Genomic DNA, 25,141 nt, shown 5'->3' with positions numbered 1-25,141 from the left:
TTGGACCCCGGATTTAGAAATAGTGTCCAGAGCTGAATTACAAGTCTGTGTTATATTGCTATTAAGGTGTGCTTCATCTTTAGCTCCCAAAATATGAAAACCTGCACGAAACGTTGACAGGAATATTTACATGGAGACTTCATGTTCATTGAAATTGATGTTGAAAAAAGCAATAACTCTTTTGCAAATGTACTCTGCGAACTATGCCTGCCATCTTAGTTGAAATAAAAGCAAACATTCATTATTCTGTGGGAATTTTTTTATTTATTTGCTACTGTACAGGAGATTTACAGGTCACAAGGAATGTCACATTTTGTGAATTTCTTAGCGACCTGCCAGCTTTGAAACTCTTTCACTCTTCACTTTTGCCAATCTTGGTTATGTCTCGGGATTTAACTCTGAGCTTGTTAACCTGCGATTCTGCGATATCAGCGCGCTCTTCAGCCTCTTCCAGCTCATGCTGAATCTTGCGATATTTGGAAAGGTTTGTATTGGATTGCTCCTCCTAAAAAGAAACCACACATTAATGCGGTCTATCAATTATATGGTTTTCAGTCCTTACCTGCAGAGACACAGCCTGAATGACATTGGCACACGAGTGCTTACGTGCTTACTGGGATTCCCAATCTTATCAAAGTCATATGTTAATCTCCTGGCGACAGTCGGAGGTTTACTCCTATAAGGAGTATGACTAGGGACAGAACCAAGTTGGGAACACCAAGTCAAAACAATAATAGTCTGTGGGCTTCTAGAGGATGGAATTAATTCATAAGCACAATTGTTTTCATCGAAAGAAAAAGAAAAACTACTTGTATTGCAGTCAAACTTTTCTCACATACTTAAAAACTGCCTGTCCACTTTTATGCATGCACAAATATATAGACATGTGAATAGTACTTGAAAGCATCTTCGTTTCGGAGGTGTGTTCCTGTTATTTTGTGCGAACTTTGACAAAATTGGCAATTAACTTCACAGATGTAAATGTAAGGATTTTTAGTTTTTTTTTTTTAAGATTCAGATCATTAGTGTTATGGTATCTTTTAATATATAGGTCCTAATATTAATTTAATCGTTACACTCTGACCAGTGCGTGAACCCTTGTTCAAGCACTGCTTGGAATTAGGATTTAGAAGGTATTTAACACATCTGATAATTATCGGATGCACTAAATACCTAACTTCCTTACATTTCGACAGGTCAAACCTGCCAACATTTAACAAGTGACCTGTGTATGGTGTTTCTTGTACTAGGAAGACTGTGGTGGTTAAACACCAAAATCTGGATGTTATTCCTCACCAACTCGTCATTGGCTCTATTTATTGCTGATAAATAACGTAGCCCGTGGTATTGTTATTTATCAGGTGCGCTAAATAGCACCTATACTTGTAATCAGGCCCCAAGGCTCTGCATATGAGTAGGTTCTTTAGGGTATTTACTAGGTGCAAAAAATCACTATTAGTCTCAGTTTTGTAGACGGCAATGAAACATGTTACGCAGATCGGTATTTGCCACGGCGATTTAGGTATGTTTGGACTTTCTCTCAGCATTTTACCTAGGTTTTCCAGGTGAAATCTATCTATGTGAATTGTGTGTGTGTGGGAGGAGTTAATTAGTGAACACCCCCCTTTGGGGTAAATAACCTGGCAATAATTCCATCACAACTCCAAATTTACAGTGATCAACTTTTTCCCATTACTTAAAATGAGTGTTTTTTTGATCATTTATAGTTTTTTTAAACATTCCCTTATTGCCACCAACAGGTGTTCTTGTGTACTCATTAGCTTTCAGTGTATAAAGCTCACATGTTTGCAACCTTTACATACATTATAAAAAGGTTATATATTTGGAAAACATGAGTACAAGTTATACTTTTACATGTAGAGCACTTAGAGCTCTAGTTAGAGAAGGATTCATGGACAAGTGACAAGTAAAGAATGAGAGAAGCATGTCTCAAAAATAGGATGTAAAATGTAAAGAGTTTTCGTTTATTTCATTTATTTCCAAAATAATATTCGATGACTATCAACGAACTCTCTAAGGGAAAAATAATCTGCCAGTTTTGATGCAGATGTTTAAAGTATATCTGGAGCACCCTTATAACTATCTCTAATTTCTCCAACAGCATTCTTCTGCCTCTATCATAATCCAATTCACTTACCTTTCTAGTGTGGAACTGGCACACTCTGCAACTTTGATTCCCTCCATTACCTCTACATTCTTTGCCTTTTAACCAATTTTCCTTGCTACAATTTTATTTAATATTTCCCAAGACCAAGTCACGCCCCCCCCCCCCACCCCAGAATCTTAGCTTTGCCTCCACTGGCTACACCCTTCCTTTGTTCCTTCCTACACACACTGACCCTGTTCATTTCTGATTACAGTACTGTCTAAAGTGTCCACTCCTAATGGTAATACTTGTGCCCCCCTGCTTAGCATTCTCGTCTCAACTTTGGGGCTCATTAGTGCAGTTGTGAACACAACTGTGATAACCAATGAAGCCATTTTTACTTGGAGTTAATGGCCGCATTGAATAAGCCACATCAGAACTGTGGTATATCCATTTTTTTCTATAGCCATCCAGTTGCATTTCTCAGCATATTGTCAGCAGATAGCCAACACAACAGTTTCTAATCTGATATGTCTGTATCAGGAGCTGTAACATTTACTGCATTAACTAGTGATCCATTTAACTAACCATTTATCCTTTAATTACCTTTCTTTTGCCTTGATTCGCCTAAACATATTTAAATCATCTGCAGACTGTAACATATGTACTGATGGAATACACGGTCCAATTGGAGACTATTTTAAGAATCTAATATTTTTTCATTAGAAATTTGATAGCACAAAAACAGACATTCATTTCTAACATATGTTAAAATTCCACTTACAATTTCTTCAGTTTGTCCTTTATAAGCTTTTACTTTGAGTTGCAGCTTATCGACCAAATCTTGCAGCCTGAGAACATTCTTCCTGTCTTCCTCTGACTAGAGAGGGTAAAATAGAAAGCACAGGTTGGGAATAAATTATAGTGTAGGAGGCAAAGGAAGACAAGCATGATCGGTGAGGCACTGTTCTTGAGGTGGTCTAACAAGAGGAATAGTGACAAGAGGATAGCTCTTTCTTTCCAAATAACAGACTATCTGCTGCTGATAAAATGAACTGCCTAGATGTCAGGTTTGAAAAAGGCTAGACAATAGATCAACAACTAATTCGCATTAGTGAGATTGCTTCAATTTAGATATATGGCTATGTCTCAATGGAAGTGGAAGGAGCGAATCCATTCCCCTTTAGGTGGTTGTTGCCAAAGTTTAATTTGGAAAAAACTGCAGGTCCTGTTCTCATAGAGGTCCCCAGAAGACATGTTAGTGTTATATAGTAAGTGTCAACAACAAATCCCAGGCCTCATTTATTATTTGTGAAGTGCCCCACAAGCACAATCTAGGACCGTCTGTCATATTTAGAGATCCCTGCATTTTTACAGGGATCTTTGTGCCTTCATTGCATCTGCCACACTCTTGGCATACGTTTCTTGTTTTTTAAAAGTAAACTTCCAAAGTAGGAGTTTGTTTCAGAAAATTAAATACGTAGTGGCATTCATGCTGCAGGATTTTTCTCCCTGCCTATAAACTATTGTTTGTTTTCCCTGCCTAAGTTTGTCATGTCTTGCTTGGTGATGGTCCCGCACTAAACAGACAAGGGGATGGCCACAGTGGCCTGGTGGTCCTGTGGTGGGTGGGTCATTGGGTCAAGGGTTTCCTTAGTCTAGCAAGCTGAGGTTCTGCCATGAGAAATAAAACAATTCCCCTAACTTTAAATACGATGGGGAACCATCAGTTAGGTGCGGAGTGAGCTGTAATTGAGACCCTATAATTCAGGATCGTATGCCGACAACCCAAGCTCATGGTACTCCACAAACTCATTTGGAGAACTCTCCATCAATACTAATGCCAGTGATGTTTTGAGATGGGTGGAATTCTACATTATTCCTCCATTTGACTTTAGGTGATGATGATTCATTTACTATTGTGCTAGAGAGACAGTGGTTGACATTCTACTGCAAGACAAAACACGTGTTGATTTTGGCTGGAGTTTTATGGGTTTCTTGTTTTGGAATTGAACCCTGTGAAACTTCTTTGGAGGATCTTTGTAAGATTTTTGTGGCACATTCTCGTTTCATAAGAATAAAGAGTTACTTGATGGGAGATCTATTGCAGTACTAGACAGTGATTTATTATTGCAGTGCTTGAAATCTTATATAATTTGCTGAACTTTTCTGACTAAAGAAGTGTGGCTCTCCTGCATTTCGAGCACCCACTATAATCTTGAAGTGATCTACTTTTTTAAAGTTAAAGATTGGCTACTGTAGGTGTGTGCACCATACTCCCAGCCACCAATTACGTTTTTCTATGAGATACTTCGTATGCTATGACCCGTATGAGGCCACTATGTCCAGTTTCATCCTAAAGAGTTATAAAACAAACTCATGCCTTTTCTTTCTCCTGTTTATTATGGTGTTTTTTGGTAGACATGCTTCTTTCTTTCTTAATTTGTTTTAAAGACCTTAAGAGCCACCACAGAGTGACAAAAGCACACATAAACATTTTATTCTGTTCCACAAGGGACCATTTGCAATAATAAGCTATGGACCCATGATTTAGGACTGCTATTGGTTCATTGTTTCTTTTTGAGCTAATAGGGAGCAAGCATGTCTAAGCAACTTGTCCACAAATAAACACCTCATAAAGTGAGGAGTGAGGAGAAAGTACCTTGTTTCATATAATGTTCACCAATGGAATGCAAGTGTATCAATTAATTTACTAGGCGTTAGCTTATATGCATCAAATAGTATTTCATCATATACTTTTTTGTTGAAATGGGTTAGAATGTGCCACACAACTCATTTGAAAAACTAGACCTGCTACTCATGTTCAAAACATGCTTCATAGGAATCAAAAACATGTCATGACTGACTGCACCAACACACTGGAAAAGTGAGGTCAAGAATATCAACATTCAATAATATTGCTTTTGTTACTTCAACCCAATACTTAATACTATATTGTAAGCTAAGTATATATGTACTAGACTTTATCTCCACCACCTTCCTCAACATCTTTGAGTGATATGCTTAAAAGGAATAAAAAATGTAATGATATATTTAACTTACAATGCAGCTACTTAGTGGATGCAATTACTATTGTCAAGTGTGCATCACACACATTATAGTGAAACTCCTCCAAAGTGATTAGAGCAGAGGTTCCCAACCTGTGGTTCGGGGACCCCTGGTGCTACGCGAAGCATCTTCAGGAAGTCCGCGACAGTTAGAAAATTAAATATTATTGACAGATTATGTCCGTAGCTTTCAGTAATGACTCAGAGGGGGGTCCCTAGATTCCAATAAAGATTCAGTGGGGGTCCCCGGGCTCCAGTAATGATAAAGTGAGGGTCCACAGAAGTTAAAAGGTTGGGAACCACTGGATAAGAGGATTCGATATACATATGTTCAATTAGTACACTGTGGAAAAAGCAGTAGTAGGAAGTTATGTATTGATTAGGCCTGGACAACATTTTAATTACGCAGGCGTAATTGGCTTAATCTTGCTAATTTCACATAACAAACCTTATGTGAAATTACAAAGATTACGCTATCAGCCATATTTTGGAATTTCATCGAGAAATTTTCTCCAAGGTGTACCACTTGTGTAATTTTTTGTAATGCAAGTGCCTCTTCAGGTAGAAATTTACAGTGTAGACAGTTCAGGTAACTTGTGTGAAACTACAAATCCAAACGTGAATAGCATTATTTTGTTTATGAACAGCAGTTTGCTTAAGGTGGGCGGTCACCCAAATATTTCAGGTAAATTGTTTTACCTAAGTGAAACGTTCAGGTATTTTCACACACTAAGTAACTTCCAAAGTACCCTGTACACTCAATTTAACTATAATGGGAGAGAAAACAACGTTACTAAAACCTTGTTTTAGAGTTGCCTATTAACACTGACCTTAGAATGTTCTTTCTTTCAAGAAACAATATAATTCTTGTTTTACAAAACATATTCCCTTTAGAAAATATAGACTATGTTCTGTTTTCTATTTGTTATTGTGTTTTCTCTATATTAAAAACTAATAAACAAACTTAAAAAGCTGAGTAGAAAATGCCTCTCAGGATCCAAACCTTTCTTTAATATCAGGTTACTTTTACAAATTGAATTTGCACATTATTGATGTCTGCCACATAAAAATCAAGACTTGTGAATACTTTGTGTACCTGATATGAAAGTTCTTTAACTCTCCTTTCATATTTTCGTAAGCCTTTGGTAGCCTCCACACTGCGTTTTTGTTCATTTTCAACTTCATTTTCCAGTTCACGAATCTAAATTGAAAATTTAAATAGAGAGTGATTAAATCAAGTGGTTATCAGAGACATAATCCTATTGCTGATATACTCACTCTGGCCTCTAGTTTCTGGAGCTGCTTCTTGCCACCCTTCAGTGCCAGCTGCTCAGCCTCTTCCAGACGGTGCTGGAGATCTTTCACTGTTTGATCTAAGTTCTTCTTCATCCTCTCCAGGTGGGCACTTGTGTCCTGCTCCTTCTTCAGCTCCTCAGCCATCATAGCAGCCTATTGGATCAGGCAAGAAATTAGAACAAAGAGATCCAACTTCTACTTTGGATGCTACTCTGAGTGCCTATGTGCATTAAACTTACATCAGTGATGGCTTTCTTAGCCTTCTCTTCTGCATTGCATGCTTTCTGAATGGCCTCTTTTACTTCACTTTGAAGCTGGGCGATATCAGTTTCCAATTTCTTCTTTGTGTTAATCAAACTTGTGTTCTGTTTAAAAATAGTAGTAGGTTATTTCCTATATACCCTTAAAAAATTGCTAACTATGTAATATCCTTGTTCATCTCAAAACACCCAAATTTCTTAACTTCCAGAAGTTAACTATCTAATTCCATTAAAGGGCACAAAATGCAAGTGTATTTAAAGAACAAATATGATGATCGTAGTACTCAATTAAGTAGCACAATATTTGAGCATGGGCTAAAACATTTTAAGACTATCTGTTGGTACTACAAATTTTAAAATAACAATTGTAGAGAAGTATTGTGCTATCGTATTAATTCATACATTGCTCTCCCTAGTCACAATGGCCTTGTTAGAAGTCATGCATGTGTTGGCTTGCTTTTTGCCTTTTGTAACCACCAGGTCAAAATATATTTGTTTGTCTATCTGCCTTGTCTCTCCACCAAGAATAGCTGATGATGGCTATGATACACGCAGTGCCTGACACCCTTAACAATGAGTGGATGTTTTGAGCTTTTGGGAGGCACATTCTTGTCCAATGGTCGGATATCCCTTTCAGGGCAAATTTTATATAAGCATCTACATACACTTAAGGCTACAATAATCTCTACACAAGCTGAAATTATGTTGTAATATAATTGGTAAGGGTCAGATTAATATTCAGATCATTTGTTGATCATAACATAAATAATATTCTTGTGACAGCTCTATTTCTTGAAAATTAGCTTTAATCGTGTAAGGGAATTGGATGGTTCCACAATTTACAGTATGTGTCTCTATCCAACTGCAAGAAAAATGTATACTAATGTCAACAGTAAATGTCAGTTATTAGTCAATGGTACAGAGAGATATATTCACATGTTTGTTCAGAGATTTGGTTGCATGTGTTTCTGTGTTTGCAATAGCCTTCTAGAGTTCTGTACCTGTGTATGTAAGAGTTGAACACGTTCACTTGTGTCGAGCAATTCTTGCTCGGCCACCTTTCTGCTCCTTTCAGACTGCTCCAAGGCAGCTCTCATCTCTTCAATCTCTGCCTGCATCAAGTTGGCTCTGCGCTCCACCATGGCCAGTTGTTCTTTCAAGTCTTCTTGACCACGCAGTGCATCATCCAAATGAATTTGTGCATCCTGTTAAAAGATTACCTAACTTTTACATCCTCCAAAATGTAATCAATAATAATTGTGTTCTTTAGATGTGACTCGAGAAAAAAATGTTAACAAAATACAAAATATAACAGCAAAGACTACCTTAAGTTGGCCCTGGACATTCCTCAGCTGCTTTTGGGATTCTGCTGCTTGGCGGTTGGCGTGGCTCAATTGGATCTCCATTTCATTTAGGTCACCTTCCATCTTCTTCTTTAACCTTACAGCATCATTCCTGCTTCGGATTTCAGCATCAAGCGTGGTCTGCAAGGTGTCTATCACTCTTTGGTGGTTTCTTTTCAGTTGGTCAATTTCTTCATCTTTTTCTGCAATCTTCCTATCTATCTCAGATTTTACTTGTGTCAACTCTAGCTGTATGCGTAGTATTTTTCCCTCTTCATGTTTGAAGTGAAGCCTAGGTTTAAGTGATAACATCATTAAAATGCACACATAGGCCCTCATTCTGACCTTGGCGGGCGGCGGAGGCCGCCCGCCAAAGTCCCGCCGTCAGGTTACCGTTCCGCGGTCGAAAGACCGCGGCGGTAATTCTGACTTTCCCGCTGGGCTGGCGGGCGGTCGCCTTCAGGCCGCCCGCCAGCCCAGCGGGAAAGAGGCTTCCACGATGAAGCCGGCTCGGAATCGAGCCGGCGGAGTGGAAGCTGTGCGACGGGTGCAGTTGCACCCGTCGCGTATTTCACTGTCTGCGCAGCAGACAGTGAAATACATGTAGGGGCCCTCTTACGGGGGCCCCGCGACCCCCCCTACCGCCATCCGGATCCCGGCGGTCGGACCGCCGGGATCTGGATGGCGGTAGGGGGGGTCGGAATCCCCGCGGCGGTGCAGCAAGCTGCGCCGCCGTGGAGGATTCAATGGGGCGGCGGTACACTGGCGGGAGCCCGCCAGTGGTGCCGGTCCGACCGCGGCTTTACCGCCGCGGTCGGAATCCCCATTGGAGCACCGCCGGCCTGTCACGATCATTAAAAATAAATTTAAGGAATATGTTATGTGTTTTCTAACTTATTTTAGTGATCTTTAGCTGGTATCAGCAGAATTTGGACTGCTTGGAAAAATATGACATTTATAGTAAATTGATGTGAGAAGGGTAGTATGAAATACCTCTGCTTCTTCAAGAGCTGTCTGAATTTCACCCTTTTCCTGCTCAATTTGCTTCTTTACTTTCTCCAGTTCATGGGCATATTTTGCTCCATCTGAAACCTGCTCAGTGAGATCAGAAATCTCCTCTGTTTTCAAAAAGAAGAACCAAATATAATTAATGATCATGAAATGACAATAAATATACTACTAAGTGATACAGTATACTTGTGTTTAATGTAACTAAAAAAGATCCTTACGCTGTAAGTTTTTTATTCTCCCGCTTCAGAGTTTCAAGATGATCCAGGGACTCCTCGTATGCATTCTTCATCTTAAAGAGTTCTGTGCTCAGGCTTCGGCATTCCTTCTGGGCAGATTCAAGCTCTGCCTGAGTTTCTTCATATTTCTGTTTCCATTCTGCAAGAATCTAAAATACAGCTTACAATTTATATAAATTTAACAACTAGGCAATTGACAACCAGTTAAAAGCTGAAACCTGGTTCAGTAATACCTTGTCAACGTTTTTCTGTTTTTTGTCAAGAGCTGCACAGGCACTGTTGGATCTTTCCACGTCAATCATAAGGTCTTCCACTTCATTTTGAAGCCCTGCTTCGTCTTTTCAAGTGAGGCGCATTTGGAATTTACAGCTTCAATTTGTTCTTCAGCTTCCTTAAGACGCTGGGCAAGTTTTTTTCTGAAGGAAAATTCATTTGTAAAATTTCACAATGAGATACTATTTAAACAAATGCAAACACAATTAAAAATATATTTTGCTAAGAAATTTTAACTTAAGGAGGCCCTACTTTGCATCCTCAAGTTCTTCTGTACGCTGGATGGCATCTGTCTCATACTTGGTCCTCCACTGAGCAACCTCACTGTTGACCTCTGACAATGCGCGTTGCAGCTCAGCCTTTGCCTCCTGCTCCTCTTCATATTGCTTGCGCAGTAAGTCACAGTTATGGCGGGCTGACTGTAATCCTTCTGCAAGAGCATTTTTTGCCTGTAAAAGTAATGGTTACTGTGAATTCATTGAATTGCTATAACAGCATAGTTTCTCAAAACAAGCTTCCCTATTTTAAATGCAGGGCATATACGGTAGAGCAAGTCACAAAGGGTTATTCTGATGTACTTATGCAATTACTTAAAATGCAATACGACTTTATCCAAGGTAAATATATTCTTATAAACTCAGCTAGTGCTCCACTTCTCTCTCAGGCCTGCCAAAGAGATTTTTTAATTTTTAATGAGGGGCTTTATGGACATAAATGTTATACTCACCTTTCAAACTATGCCAAACAGATAACTCTATTGTGATTTTAATGATTTAATGAATTCATTAAATATTTTTGTATGAAAATGAAGTAAATGCAACAATCAACTAATTATTTTGATTATTTGATATATGCAGTGATTGCCATGGCAGTCTGGACTTTTTGATCTTTGAAATCATACTCACTACTTGTTCAATTAATAAGCTCATTTGTTTGAATTATATTTATCTGCATCATTTGCATTGTGTTTCTTCACTCACTGCACAAAACACTGCGTCATCATAGCTTAGACGGGCAAAGCATAAACTGCCTTAAATACATCATCTTTTTTTTTTTTTTTTTTTTTTAATCGAATGTTTGGAACTTTTTTTTTTTTTTTTTTTTATATGTTTATTGAGAAGTACATGTCAATATACAGACTGTGTTAAATAGAGAAACAATACATCAAACTATGGCCATATATGAAAAATATTATGAAATATTAACTTCTCAGATTTCTAAACACAAAAAATAAAAACAAAAACATTATACATATAACAGTAAATGCAATATATGAGATTATTTATACGGCATCCAACTGTGCATTAACTCTTAGAAGTAGACCTATAACAGAAAAACTGGAAAGAAAGAATTATGCAATATGTATTAAACCATATATTATAGGTTGTTAGAAGACAGTCGAGATATTACTATCATGCAAATCCACATATATAACATTTCAAATGGAGATATTCCTGCCAATTCAACAGTGTTGAATTGGAGAACAGTAAGTCCTACTTAAAATAACAGTGTTAATGGGCGAGATGTCAATTGTGTTAATAACAGCATGACCCAAAACAATAATAAAAAAGTCTTAATAAAGATAGGAGACAGAGAATGAGAAAAAGTTTACGTGTGAATATTAATAGAATATGTATTAGCTAGAAAGGGTTTCCAAATTTGGATGAAAATCCCAACATTATCTTGCAATCAGCTTTTCATATGATGCCATGATATATATTTCAATAAGCCATTCATCATGTGTAGGACGTTGTGGTGTTCTCCAATGTCGTAATATACACATTTTTGCTACAGTGAGTGCAATAGCAATCAATCGTCTTGTATGGTTTGTTAGATTTGGGAGATCAGTAACATCATGTAATATAACTAATTTTTCTGTTAAGGGAATGGGCACATGTATCGCTCTGTGTATAGAGGAAATTATAGAAGACCAGTATTCCGTCAAAACTTGACATTGAAATAAAATGTGTAGGATATCACAGTCCTCATGAGGACACCTCCAACAGGTAGAATGGTGTAGTAAACCTGCTGCCTTGAGTTTTTGTGGTAACCAGTACCAATTATGATGGATTTTGAAAAGAGTAAATTTCATTCTTGCCTCTCTGATTCCTTTATCCATGTTCATAACAACATCCATCCAGTCCTCATTGGAATATGCTACATTAAGTAATCCTTGCCATTTGACGTGGAGTTGTGCTAGTAATAGTGATGAATGTAGTTTATGCACAATGAGATTATAAAATCCAGAGACCGCTCCTTTCAATTTCCCCCAAGTTTTTAAGTATTGTACGACTGGGGAATCCTCAGGTATCCACGGAAATGGTCCTAGTCTACTAAGTAGAGCTTGTTTCAATTGTAAGTATTTCCCCTTTTGAGAGCTAGGAAGTTGAAATTCTATCTGAAGCATCGTAAAGGTTTTAAGCTTGCCTTCTAAAGTGAATAAATGATCCAGCATTAGAATACCTGCTCTCTTCCATGTATCCCAGGAAATTGTCTGTTTCCCTATTCTAATATCAGCATTATGCCATATGGGAGCCTTATTATGTAGCCTTGGATTACTCTTAAGGAGTTTGTGGAAGTGTATCCAAATCTTAAGCATAGACTGAATAATAGGGTTAGAACTTTGTAAAGCAGGTGATTTATGAGTATAAAACATTTGCAAACCTGAAGATACCTGTAAAGATTGGTTTTCAATGAGACCCCATAGTGGGGGGTCATCCTGTATTGGCCAAAGATAAACCAATTGAGATAAATGGAGGGCTGTATAGTAATGTTCAATGCATGGTAAACTAAGGCCACCAGATCGCCTGTGAGCAATCAGTTTTGAGATTTTGAGTCTAGGTCTCAGAGATCCCGAAATAAAGGTTTTAATACCTTTGTCAATGTCTTGCAGTATTGATATTTTAACTGTCAAAGGTAACATACCTAAAACATATGTGAAACGAGGCACTATAATCATTTTCACTGCCTGGACTCTACCCCAAAAGGACAGGTTAAGATGGGACCATTTTTCATATTCTGATTTCGTTTTAGCAATGAGTGGATCTAAGTTATCTTGAATCATACGTTCTAAACCAGTGTTGATATAAATACCTAGATACTTCAGGCGATCCGCTTTCCATTGAAAATTGTAGCCTAAGATGGCTGCTTTTGTTGTGCCCCGGGACAATGGGAGAGCTTCACTCTTATTCCAATTGACTTTGTATCCAGAAATGTTTGAGAAGTGAGAAATAGTAGACATGAGTGCCGAGAGTGAAGTAGGTAGATCTGCAAGTGTGAGTAATATGTCATCCGCGTATAGAAGTAGTTTTGAGATGCCTGCTGGTGTAGGAATGCCTGCTATTTGTGAACACTGTCTTATTGCTGCAGCCAGTGGTTCAAGTGCAAGAAGAAATAAGAGGGGTGATAAAGGGCAACCCTGGCGGGTACCTCTTTGCACTAAAAAGGTTTTTGAAAGGAAACCCCCACAATTCACTTGTGCAGATGGTGTCTTGTATAACCATTTAACCTTAGAGATAAAATCATCACCTAATCCCAACCTATGCAATGTACGGAACATATAGCTCCATTCAATGCGGTCAAAGGCCTTCTCTGCATCTAAGGATAATGCTACTCTGTCTTCTCCAGCATCCCTGGAAAACCAAAGTATGTGAGCCAAAGTGCGGAGATGGCTACGGGAGTTTCTGCCTGGCATGAATCCAACTTGAGAATTATGTATGAGTTTAGAGATAACTTGTTTGAGTCTTTTGACAAGAATGGTGGCTAATAGCTTTGAATCTGTATTAAGAAGAGATATCGGACGATAGTTACTGAAGTATAATGGATCTTTCTCAGGTTTGGGAAGGACAGTTATGATAGCTTTATTTGAGAGTGAGGAGAGACTACCAGTTTCCTCTGCTTCTTTATAAACCTCATAAAGGACATCTATTGTTTCTGGTTTTACCCAACGGTAAAATTCCCCAGGAAAACCATCTTCTCCCGGTGCTTTATTGTATGGGAGACTGGAGATTGCTTGCGCAATTTAATCCTTTGTTATTTCACCAGTCAGTATGAGCCGGTCCTGTTCATTGAGACAGGGGAGTGTTATTTTATCAAAGAATTCCTGTTCTTTGAGGAGGTCATCATCAACTTCTGAACTATATAACTTGGTATAATAATCTGCAAACGTATTAGCTATTGCTTGAGTCTCAGTTATTAGTTTACCATCAGGGTTATATATAGCTGGAATAGCTGTCATAGCTTCTCGCTGTTTTAATCGTGCCGCTAGTAAACGGCCTGCTTTTTCTCCTTGTTCATAATTGCGAGCCTTAAGTCTATATAGCATATATTCTGCTTTGGAAGTATATAGTGTATTAAGTTCCATCTTAGCTTTTTCCAATCTGCATCTGGAAGCTTCAGTTGGATTACTAAAATGAGTATGTGTCAGTGTTTTGATATCATTTTCCAAAATGGCCTGTTGTTCTATTCTGCGTTTATTTGTTATGGCAGAATCCCTCATAATTTGTCCCCTAATAGTGGCTTTTGCGGCTGCCCATAAGATTTGTGGAGAAGAAACTGATCCTTTGTTATCTTTCATATAAGTAGTCAAATGTGATTGTAATTGTGACTTTTCTGCCGGTAGTTTGTAGCGCGATATGTTTAATCGCCATGGTTTCCTACAAGGGCATTTCAGACCCCAATCAAGCTGGAGACTGATAGGAGCGTGATCTGACAGTGCAATTTCTAAAATATCACAATCTAGTACTTGTGGTGTAATAGAATGTGAAATAAGGAAGTAATCTATTCTAGAATGGGAATCATGTACTGTCGAGTGATATGTAAACCCCTTATCTGATGGATGTAGTAAACGCCAGATATCGATCAAACCATGATCTTCTCTGATGTCTCCGAGTATGGCTGTATCTCTACCATGAGTTGTGTCCAGGGGACCTGTTCTGTCTAAGATCACATCTGGCGCAAGATTCCAATCGCCTCCCAAAACTATTCTGGAAATTCCCATTTCTGTTAGAATTCTATTTAGATGAAGGAAAAAGGGGGCTTTAGTCCCAACAGGGGCATAAATGGAACCCACTCCTAATATATTGTTACCAACTTTAAGCTTCGCTAAAACAAATCTAGCATCCTCATCTGACCATGACTGAAGTATTTCGCATTGCAGTGTTTTCCGTATTAGAATGGCTACACCACTTTTTCTAGTAGTAGTGTGGGATGTAGCGTCTCCTGATATGTGAGAAGGGGATTTGCAGCTGTAAAGAATCTGGCCTACCCAATCTCGTTTTAATTTTTCTGATTCTATATCTGATAGATGAGTCTCCTGAATGAGAGCAATGTCAGTATGTTTGGAGGCTAAATAGGAAAGAATTTTCTTCCTTTTAATGTAATTTGTAAAGCCATTGACATTGAGAGAGACAATTTGCATAGGACTTGTCATGATGATGACTAAAAATGTTAGAGTATATTTGTACTGTGTGAAACAGAGTCAAAATGCTAAAAAAAAAGGGAAAAGGAAGTAGATAAATTATATGGTAATGTGATAATGAGAACTTACTGGAGGGAAAAAAAAAAAAAAGTATCTGGAGTATAGTAAACCTGAAACCAATATGTGGAACTATAATCATAAAATATTGTTAACACTAAACTCTAAATGGTGTAAGTACACCGTTCTAAATGCTAGAATGTAAAAGAACACTGCAGATCAAATAATATGTATCTTTCGTCGGTGGGTCTAAGCCTCAATTCGAAACCCAGACTCTGGAGGGGAGGAAAGGAAAACCTCTCATGTTAAATAAGTTATAAGAAAAAGCACTCCATGGAGTTATAAAATCTATCCAAGAGAAAATCTGCAAATACAAACACAGTAGGAAATGTACATGGTTATTGAACAGCAATATATGAGGATAGGAAATAAATCATATCCATCAGAATTAATAACTGTAGTAAAACACTAATAACATTATATCAATACATAGCATGTATAAATATACTCATCTAGCTGGAAGAAGTGATAGTGGAAGGTTGAGCATCAGTTACTTTATTAAAAGACGTGGGTGACTTTAGAGGTGATCTCGATTTGTCTCTGGGATTTTTCTGTGTGAGTGACTTTACGCAGTGGACTGCTTTATCTCTGTCAAACTGTATCTTATAGGTACGGACATGTAATCTACCGGTGCGATGACTTTGTGGATCCTTCTGTAATTGAAGCGGACTATTCATAGATGTTTTGACCAATGGCGTTGAGTCCATATGTTGGTCATCCAAACTGTCCAGGAAGCGTACCAGATCCTCAGGCTCTGTGTAATACCTTGAGTTCCCATCCATTGTGATCCACATTGTGGCAGGTTCTAAAAGACCATATTTGATATCCCATTTGCGAAGTCTTGGCCTAAGTTGCAGGAATGCTTTTCGTTTGGCATTGGTTTCAGTGGAGAAGTCTGCAGCAATAAATACTTTATGGCCTTCCAAGTCATACGGACCATGTTTACGAGCAGCTGTTAATATTTGGCGGACCTGTTCATGACGTAAGAGGCATGCAATAATCGGTCTAGGTCTAGATTCAAGAGTTGAAGTTGAAGTTCTTGATCGAATTCTGTGAGCTCTCTGCAACTCAAGGGGATACTCAAAAGATATGTTCAGTAGCCGCGGTATTAACGTTACTAGCAAGTTCTTCACATCATTATTGACTTCCATTTTTTCTGGAATTCCATAAAAACAAATGTTATTTCTTCGGGCCCTGTCTTCCAAATCTATAACTTTTTGTTTTAGGTGCCAGATATCCGGACCCCAATACTCTGCATTATCTAATTTCTCTTCCAAAAAAGTGGTTCTTTGATCTAAAATTTCCACTTTGGTATGAAAAGAGTTTAGATCCATCCGTATTGTCTTCATTTCTGTTGCGAGATCTGAAATTTTTACATCCATAGATCCCAATCTTTGTCCCACGGCAGAGATCTCTTTTAAAATAAGGTCCATAGAAGCAATGTCTTGTGGGACAGTAGTAGCCTGGAGGTACAGTGTTCCCTACTATTTGTGTAAGCAAAGGCTTTCTATTAGATTTTCCACTGGCCATACTGTTATATTTTAATGTTAGAAAAGACAATAAATAAGTACAGCTTAGTAATCAAATATGATATCTAATTGACTCACAAAGTAGGTAGATATTAACACTGTAAATGGTGACAGACATCTGGGATTTTAAAATTATGGCTATATGTTTTCAAGCAGGTGTCGCTGAGAAACAGTGCATCAGAAATGTTGTGAAGTTTTCGCCTGCCTACCCACATTCACTTTACCCCCTCTGCTGATAGGAATTCCGGCGTTTATGTAATTTCGTAGTAGAGTCTGAATTGTCAAATTTAGAAAAATATCTCAAAAGTGAACGCTTATATGCTTCTCATACAGCTGCCTTTCGACATCCAAGGAAAGGAATTTCACATATCTCTTCAGAAACTGTCTGTGTTTCCTGATAGAATGAGTAATTTTCACAAACTCTCTCAGCTGTAGGAATGGTGTACAACACTCACTTGCCAAACTGTATTTACCCCACACACCTGTAGACAAGAAATTCCTGTGCTTACATAATCATGTAATGGATCCTGAACAGTTAAGTGACAGAAATACCTCAGAGTTGAGAGTAGCGGCTTCTCTTACAGCAGCCTTCTGACTTATCTTATCAGCAGCTGGCTGTGTTTCCTGACAGAATTAGTTTTTGCCACAGACTTCTATTATTTTAAAAACAATGACTGAATGCTTTCAGCCAGGTGTCCCTGAGAATCAGTGCATCAGAAATAGCTCACATGTTTTGCCTGCCTATCCAAATTCGCTTTACACCCTCTGCTGACAGGGATTCCAGCATGTACTTAATTGGTAGCAGACTCTAAACTGTCAAATGAAGAGAAATACCTCAGAAGTGAAAGTCCATATGTTTCCCCTACAGCAGCCTTTCAACTTTTAAGAAAGGGAATTCCACTTATCTGTTAAGAAACTGCCTGTATTTCCTGACAAAATGAGTAACTTTCACAGACTCTCAGCTGCAGAAATGGTGTACAACACTCACTTTCCGAACTGCATTTGCTCTACACACTTGTCTGACAAGAAAATCCTGTGCTCACACATTCAGGTAATGGAGTCTGAACAGTTAAGGGAAGAGAAAATACCTCAGAGTTGAGAGTTGTCAGAGGCTTCCCTGTGCTGTGTGGAGAGTTCAACCAAAGGTCAACAGTAATTTAATTCCCCTGGTGCAGCCTCCCAGTTTAAACAGGAAGAAAGCCCCTTATCTCCTCAGCAGCTGACTCTGTGTCCTGACAGAAAGTGTTGTTCTTTGCTCAGCTGAGGGGCCATGTTCAGGTGATTTGTAGCCGGGCTTCAGGGCTTCTATTAAGAACTCCGTTTTAACTGGCATTTCTTACTTTGAAAATAACTTTAGAGTTATGTCGCTGTTATCACATGTATATTTCCTTTCATTCTGACTCCAAGGAGGCTTTTTGACAGCTGTTTGGGAAATCCCTCTCCCCTTGAGCCTCGGGCGGCCATTTCAGACGGCAGCCAGACTCCGCCCTCTAAATACATCATTTTAACCATTTTTTGCATTCCTGTGTCGCTGTTTCCTTGTTTGACTCGTTTAACTCCAGATTAGATGTATTGCCATTTTCACAAGCAAAATGTTGCTTTATATATATTCTCACATTGATTTTCATAACTGTCTTTTTTAAGAAAGGATCTTGTTTTTTTGTCCATACATTTTCTTCAAGCTAACACTTTAAAAACGTGTGTGGGTTTATGTCTCAGGATTACTGAAATGTTAACACACTCTCACTGCAATTCCTTCTTCCTTTTCTTCCTTCCTGTTTCCAGTATCCATTCCTTGTCCTTCAGTTAAATCACACTCATGAGATCATACCTTTGTCTCCTCTTCAAGTTGCCTTTTTAGATCTTCGATTTGTTTGGTGAAGGCCTGTTTGCCTCTTGAAAGCTGAGAGACCAGTGCATCTTTTTCTTCTAGCTGACGTGAAAATTCCCCTGCCAAAAGGAAGAGAAACGTACGATGAGTCAACCATGTAATCATGGTCAGTTTATTCAAATACCAATTCTACTTACTTGTACTGTATTTAATTAGGGACCTAGCTGAACCACTTGGGTGTAGTAATATCATATTTTCCTAATAACAATGACAAATATTGCAGTTTCCTATGAGTGATTCAATTTTAAGAGATTTCTTTGCTTGCACTTATGTTTGCATTGTGCTTTTCACCTGTAAATTATTTTCTATTAATTTTGAAGCTTTTCAATGAACAATTGTTTTAATACACAAAAATAATAACATTTAAAAGTTCAGGGGGAAATGTGTAGGAGGCTAGACTGGCTTGTAGTGAGTACCAAGGGGTACTTGCACCTTGCACCAGGCCCAGTTATCCCTTATTAGTGTACAGGGTGTCTAGCAGCTTAGGCTGATAGATAATGGTAGCTTAGCAGAGCAGCTTAGGCTGAACTAGGAGACGGGTGAAGCTACTACAATACCACCTAGTGTCATATGCACAATATCATAAGAAAACACAATACACAGTTATACTAAAAATAAAGGTACTTTATTTTTATGACAATATGCCAAAGTATCTTAGAGTGTACCCTCAGTGAGAGGATAGGAAATATACACAAGATATATCTACACAATAGCAAAAATATGCAGTATAGTCTTAGAAAACAGTGCAAACAATGTATAGTTACAATAGGATGCAATGGGGAAACATAGGGATAGGGGCAACACAAACCATATACTCCAAAGGTGGAATGCAAACCACGAATGGACCCCAAACCTATGTGACCTTGTAGAGGGTCGCTGGGACTATTAGAAAATAGTGAGAGTTAGAAAATTAGCCCTCCCCAAGACCCTGAAAAGTGAGTGCAAAGTGCACTAAAGTTCCTCTAAAGACAAAGAAGTCGTGTTAGAGGAATAATGCAGGAAAGACACAAACCAACAATGCAACAACGCTGGATTTCCAATCTGGGGTACCTGTGGAACAAGGGGACCAAGTCCAAAAGTCACAAGCAAGTCGGAGATGGGCAGATGCCCAGGAAATGCCAGCTGCGGGTGCAAAGAAGCTTCTACTGGACAGAAGAAGCTGCGGTTTCTGCAGGAACGCAAAGGGCTAGAGACTTCCCCTTTGGAGGACGGATCCCTCTCGCCCTGTAGAGTCGTGCAGAAGTGCTTTCCCGCCGAAAGAACGCCAACAAGCCTTGCTAGCTGCAAATCGTGCGGTTAGCGTTTTTGGACGCTGCTGTGGCCCAGGAGGGACCAGGAGGTCGCAAATTGGACCAGGAGGTAGAGGGGACGTCGAGCAAGAAAAAGAGCCCACTTAGCAGCAGGTAGCACCCAGAGAAGGGCCAGAAACAGGCACTACGAGGATGCGTGAAACGGTGCTCACCCGAAGTTACACAACTTAGAAAGTCGTGCAATGCAGGTTAGAGTGCCGTGGACCCAGGCTTGGCTGTGCACAAAGGATTTCTGCCGGAAGTGCACAGGGGCCGGAGTAGCTGCAAAAGTCGCGGTTCCCAGCAATGCAGTCTAGCGAGGTGAGGCAAGGACTTACCTCCACCAAACTTGGACTGAAGAGTCACTGGACAGTGGGAGTCACTTGGACAGAGTTGCTGGATTCGAGGGACCTCGCTCGTCGTGCTGAGAGGAGACCCAAAGGACCGGTAATGCAGCTTTTTGGTGCCTGCGGTTGCAGGGGGAAGATTCCGTCGACCCACGGGAGATTTCTTTGGAGCTTCTAGTGCAGAGAGGAGGCAGACTACCCCCACAGCATGCACCACCAGGAAAACAGTCGAGAAGGCGGCAGGATCAGCGTTACAGAGTTGCAGTAGTCGTCTTTGCTACTATGTTGCAGTTTTGCAGGCTTCCAGCGCGGTCAGCAGTCGATTCCTTGGCAGAAGGTGAAGAGAGAGATGCAGGGGAACTCTGATGAGCTCTTGCATTCGTTATCTAAAGTTTCCCCAGAGACAGAGACCCTAAATAGCCAGAAAAGAGGGTTTGGCTATCTAGGAGAGAGGATAGGCTACTAACACCTGAAGGAGCCTATCAGAAGGAGTCTCTGACGTCACCTGGTGGCACTGGCCACTCAGAGCAGTCCAGTGTGCCAGCAGCACATCTGTTTCCAAGATGGCAGAGGTCTGGAGCACACTGGAGGAGCTCTGGACACCTCCCAGGGGAGGTGCAGGTCAGGGGAGTGGTCACTCCCCTTTCCTTTGTCCAGTTTCGCGCCAGAGCAGGGCTAAGGGGTTCCCGGAACCGGTGTAGACTGGCTTATGCAGAATTGGGCACATCTGTGCCCAAGAAAGCATTTCCAGAGGCTGGGGGAGGCTACTCCTCCCCTGCCTTCCCACCATTTTCCAAAGGGAGAGGGTGTAACACCCTCTCTCAGAGGAAGTCCTTTGTTCTGCCATCCTGGGCCAGTCCTGGCTGGACCCCAGGAGGGCAGATGCCTGTCTGAGGGGTTGGCAGCAGCAGCAGCTGCAGTGAAACCCCAGGAAGAGCAGTTTGGCAGTACCAGGGTCTGTGCTACAGACCACTGGGATCATGGGATTGTGCCAACTATGCCAGGATGGCATAGAGGGGGCAATTCCATGATCATAGACATGTTACATGGCCATATTCGGAGTTACCATTGTGAAGCTACATATAGGTAGTGACCTATATGTAGTGCACGCGTGTAATGGTGTCCCCGCACTCACAAAGTCCGGGGAATTGGTTCTGAACAATGTGGGGGCACCTTGGCTAGTGCCAGGGTGCCCTCACACTAAGTAACTTTGCACCTAACCTTTACCAGGTAAAGGGTAGACATATAGGTGACTTATAAGTTACTTAAGTGCAGTGTAAAATGGCTGTGAAATAACGTGGACGTTATTTCACTCAGGCTGCAGTGGCAGGCCTGTGTAAGAATTGTCAGAGCTCCCTATGGGTGGCAAAAGAAATGCTGCAGCCCATAGGGATCTCCTGGAACCCCAATACCCTGGGTACCTCAGTACCATATACTAGGGAATTATAAGGGTGTTCCAGTAAGCCAATGTAAATTGGTAAAATTGGTCACTAGCCTGTTAGTGACAATTTGAAAAGAAATGAGGGAGCATAACCACTGAGGTTCTGGTTAGCAGAGCCTCAGTGAGACAGTTAGGCACCACACAGGGAACACATACATATAGGCCACAAACTTATGAGCACTGGGGTCCTGACTAGCAGGGTCCCAGTGACACATAACAAACATACTGAAAACATAGGGTTTTCACTATGAGCACTGGGCCCTGGCTAGCAGGATCCCAGTGAGACAGTGAAAACACCCTGACATACACTCACAAACAGGCCAAAAGTGGGGGTAACAAGGCTAGAAAGAGGCTACTTTCTCACAAAATGCAGTGGTTAGGAAAGCTAAACGTAAGCTTCCTCATTGAGACAATCACATTGTCCTAGTTCACAATTTGCATTAGGTCATTCATGCACTCTGTTTGCTAACCTCAATATCATGTCTACTGATATCACCATGCTTTCTAATGCTTTTGCAAGTCCATCATCAACTATGTATAGAGTGACTCATGCAGTGAAAGACAAATGTACTGCTTACTATGAAATTACAGATGTTCATACTTTAAAAGGTAATGAAGCAATACCATAATTCAAGATATGTTAGTGACCATTGAAAGTAATATGGCACATGATGGATCAATGGTAAGGGATTCTAATCATGAGTCCAAACAATCAGTATCTTTTTCTAAATTGGCAGAATCACAAGTTGGTTTTTAGAGTGAAGCATTGTTACAAAAATAGTGCCAATGGAGTACAAATGAGGCAAACTGACAACTTTCACCAAATGCACACAGCAACAAGCTAGGGTCTTTCAAGTATATCAACAGTTAGAAGACTAGAAGTAGTATGGTTTTGTAACAGAGACCATGAAGGTGGAAGTGTGGGCTGCCAAAAATTGGATGCAAGTGAGATTCCACTGTACAAAATTAAAGCAAAAGTTGATAATAGCTAGAGGAGGAACATTGAAAACCCCAGAATTTAATAGTAGTCAGACAGTAAACATGAAATAAAGGACACTCATGAATCAGCATGCGTTGCAAATTACCAAGAAATGCATCCACTTCCTAATAACTGGACATGATCACAAACTCTCACATTGAGTGTTAGCACCCTTGAGTTTTACATTTAGATCCATATTCCGGATAGGTTGTACCAAACCCTGAGTTATCAATATGCTTAGGGCCTTAGCAGCAGTGAATTAAGTGAAGAGATTTCCTACCAGGAGATGTGTGAATGGGCAGATGGAAACTGCTTTTCATTGCATGAGCCTCTGTTCTACTCCAAATATGCCCAGGACTATTATGTTAATCATGCACGTTTCCTGATCAGGAAGATTAGTAATTGCTTATATAGGTGCTAAGCAAGGAGAGCTAATCATGTGTCTGAAGCTAAAAACAACAAACTAAAGAAAATAGCCAAAGATAAAACATTGGTTCACACACATGCACGCTTATCCTGTGTTAAGTAGCACTTCTAGTTTACACCAATCATACAGCTGCATCAATGCGCTTCATATTGAAATACATTGCAATAAAAAAATTAGTATGTATGTGTTTTACCATTTTCTGTCTGTAGTCGAGCTCTATGAGCTGATATGTCATTGATCTGTCTTTGGTGTTCTTTGTCCTTAGATTTAAGTTCACTAACTTGATCTTCTAGTGCCCGACAAATCTTTTCATAATTAGCCTATGAGACACATAGCATGGATATAACATGAAACATTTGTAAAAAACAAATATAATGAATGAATCCTTTTGAAACCATAAATGAATAATGGTTATTGTACTGAATGTGGCACACAGATACGAACAAATATTAAAGTACCTCCCAATATATACAAATATAACACACATTCTAATTTTCATACTCTGATTGACAGTAGAACTTCCTGAATTTTAATCACACCACGTTTTAACAGTCATAGGCAGAAAGATAGGCTCTACATTTTCCACCAGAACAGATCCAAATGAATTAAATTTGTGACTCAAAGGGCTAATTCACTTCTTTAGAATTTATTTAGATATAATAAAGCATTGCATCCCTTGCTTCCAGTTACTCTAATAACATAAAAATTGCCTCCTGATGGAATCTGTGCTAACAATAAATCACTGTACATTGCATTATTGAGGCTTATGGTAATATTTGTCCAAAAATGTCCTGGCAGGTTCGATCATTAGTTTTGAAACGCACCTTTGCTTTAGAGACTGTCTCCATGTTACTTGCAAGATCATCAATCTCCATCTTCAGTTCACTCTTCTCCTTCTCCAGTTTCTGTTTGACTCTCTGCAGATTATCAATTTGTTCCCCAAGTTCTGCTGCACTGTCTGCATGCTTCTTGCGCAGAGCGGCTGCTGTAGCTTCATGCTGCAGAGTTGACTCTTCTAGGTCACAGTGCATTTTCTGGAACTCTGCTTCTCGCTTTTTGTTCATCTCAATCTGAACTAAGGTGGCCCCACCTGCTTCCTCCAGCCTCTCGCTGATCTCTTCAAGTTCCCTGGAGAGATCAGATCTCTGCTTCTCTGCCTTAGCTCGAGCTGCCCGGTCTGCCTCTATTTCTTCCTCAAGTTCCTCTATGCGAGCCTAGAGGGTGAAAATCATCCCATATGACTGTGTATCATAATCATGCCGAGTATTTTTGTAAGATATGTGATTTCATTTTGTATACTTTATTTAGCTGAATATTTAGATTTTCTTGTACACATTCTATTCATATTACTGATAGTGTTCAGATGTAGCTTAAGAATCAACAATAGTTGAGCTATATTTCTTTATAGTGTTTGCTGGTAGTTTTTTGTATTTTATTGAAAAAATGCTAATATAGTTGTTGTAATATGAGTATACAGCAATTAAATCATATTTTTCCTTGCCTGTAACTCTTTGATTTTCTTCTGCAACTGAGAACCAAGAATTTGCTCGTCTTCAATTCTGCTTTGATACTGGCTGATTTCAAAGTCCTTCCTTTTTGAAGAGAAAGATACATCAGCACAAGTGCAACTTGAGAAAGATATAACAATAATACAAATGTCATTTGCATGCAGTGCAGTTCATACTTTTTCAGTTTTTCGTCAAGTTGTTGCCTATCATTTTCTAAATCCATAATTGTGTCCTGAGCTAACTTCAGATCTCCTTCAAGCTTTCTTTTTGCTCTTTCAAGATCCATCCTGAGTTTCTTCTCTTGTTCCAGAGACCCTTCAAGCTGCAATGAAATAAAAATTAATATCTATCTGCCCAGAATTCAAAAGGTGGGTCACAGTTCATATTGAATACTCAACTCACATCATCTACTTGCTGCTCAAGCTTTCTCTTGGCTTTGGTAAGCGTGTTTACTTTGTCTTCCTCAGCCTGCAGATCATCTAGTGTCTGTTGGTGGGCCTCCTGTAGAGCTTTCTTTTCTTTTGTCAATTTTGCAATATTCTCAGCCAAAGCTGGAATTTCTTCAGTAAGATTTTTTACCTTTTTTTCACCAAAATGTGA

General features: G+C 39.5%; 1 protein-coding gene across 1 annotated transcript; it reads right to left on the bottom strand.

The window, feature by feature from the left end:
* Positions 1-241: 241 nt before the first annotated feature.
* LOC138247012 (myosin heavy chain, skeletal muscle-like) lies at positions 242-25,135 on the bottom strand (the record flags this gene model as incomplete). The annotated part of the gene is given in 20 exon segments (XM_069201763.1): positions 242-505; positions 2,892-2,987; positions 6,272-6,376; positions 6,454-6,624; positions 6,711-6,836; positions 7,733-7,936; positions 8,057-8,366; positions 8,708-8,712; positions 9,068-9,192; positions 9,304-9,316; positions 9,318-9,470; positions 9,555-9,649; positions 9,652-9,737; positions 9,847-10,043; positions 18,491-18,609; positions 23,227-23,353; positions 23,858-24,247; positions 24,535-24,625; positions 24,718-24,863; positions 24,944-25,135. Coding segments are annotated over 20 exon segments (2,904 nt in total), but the record flags the coding sequence as incomplete, so codon positions are not given.
* Between the last annotated feature and the right edge of the window lie 6 nt (positions 25,136-25,141).

The sequence above is a fragment of the Pleurodeles waltl genome, chromosome 7 (assembly GCF_031143425.1).
Source record: "Pleurodeles waltl isolate 20211129_DDA chromosome 7, aPleWal1.hap1.20221129, whole genome shotgun sequence".
Taxonomy (NCBI): Eukaryota; Metazoa; Chordata; class Amphibia; order Caudata; family Salamandridae; genus Pleurodeles; species Pleurodeles waltl.
Note: the sequence above shows the minus strand (reverse complement) of the source record. Positions and strands in the feature narration are given on the sequence as shown.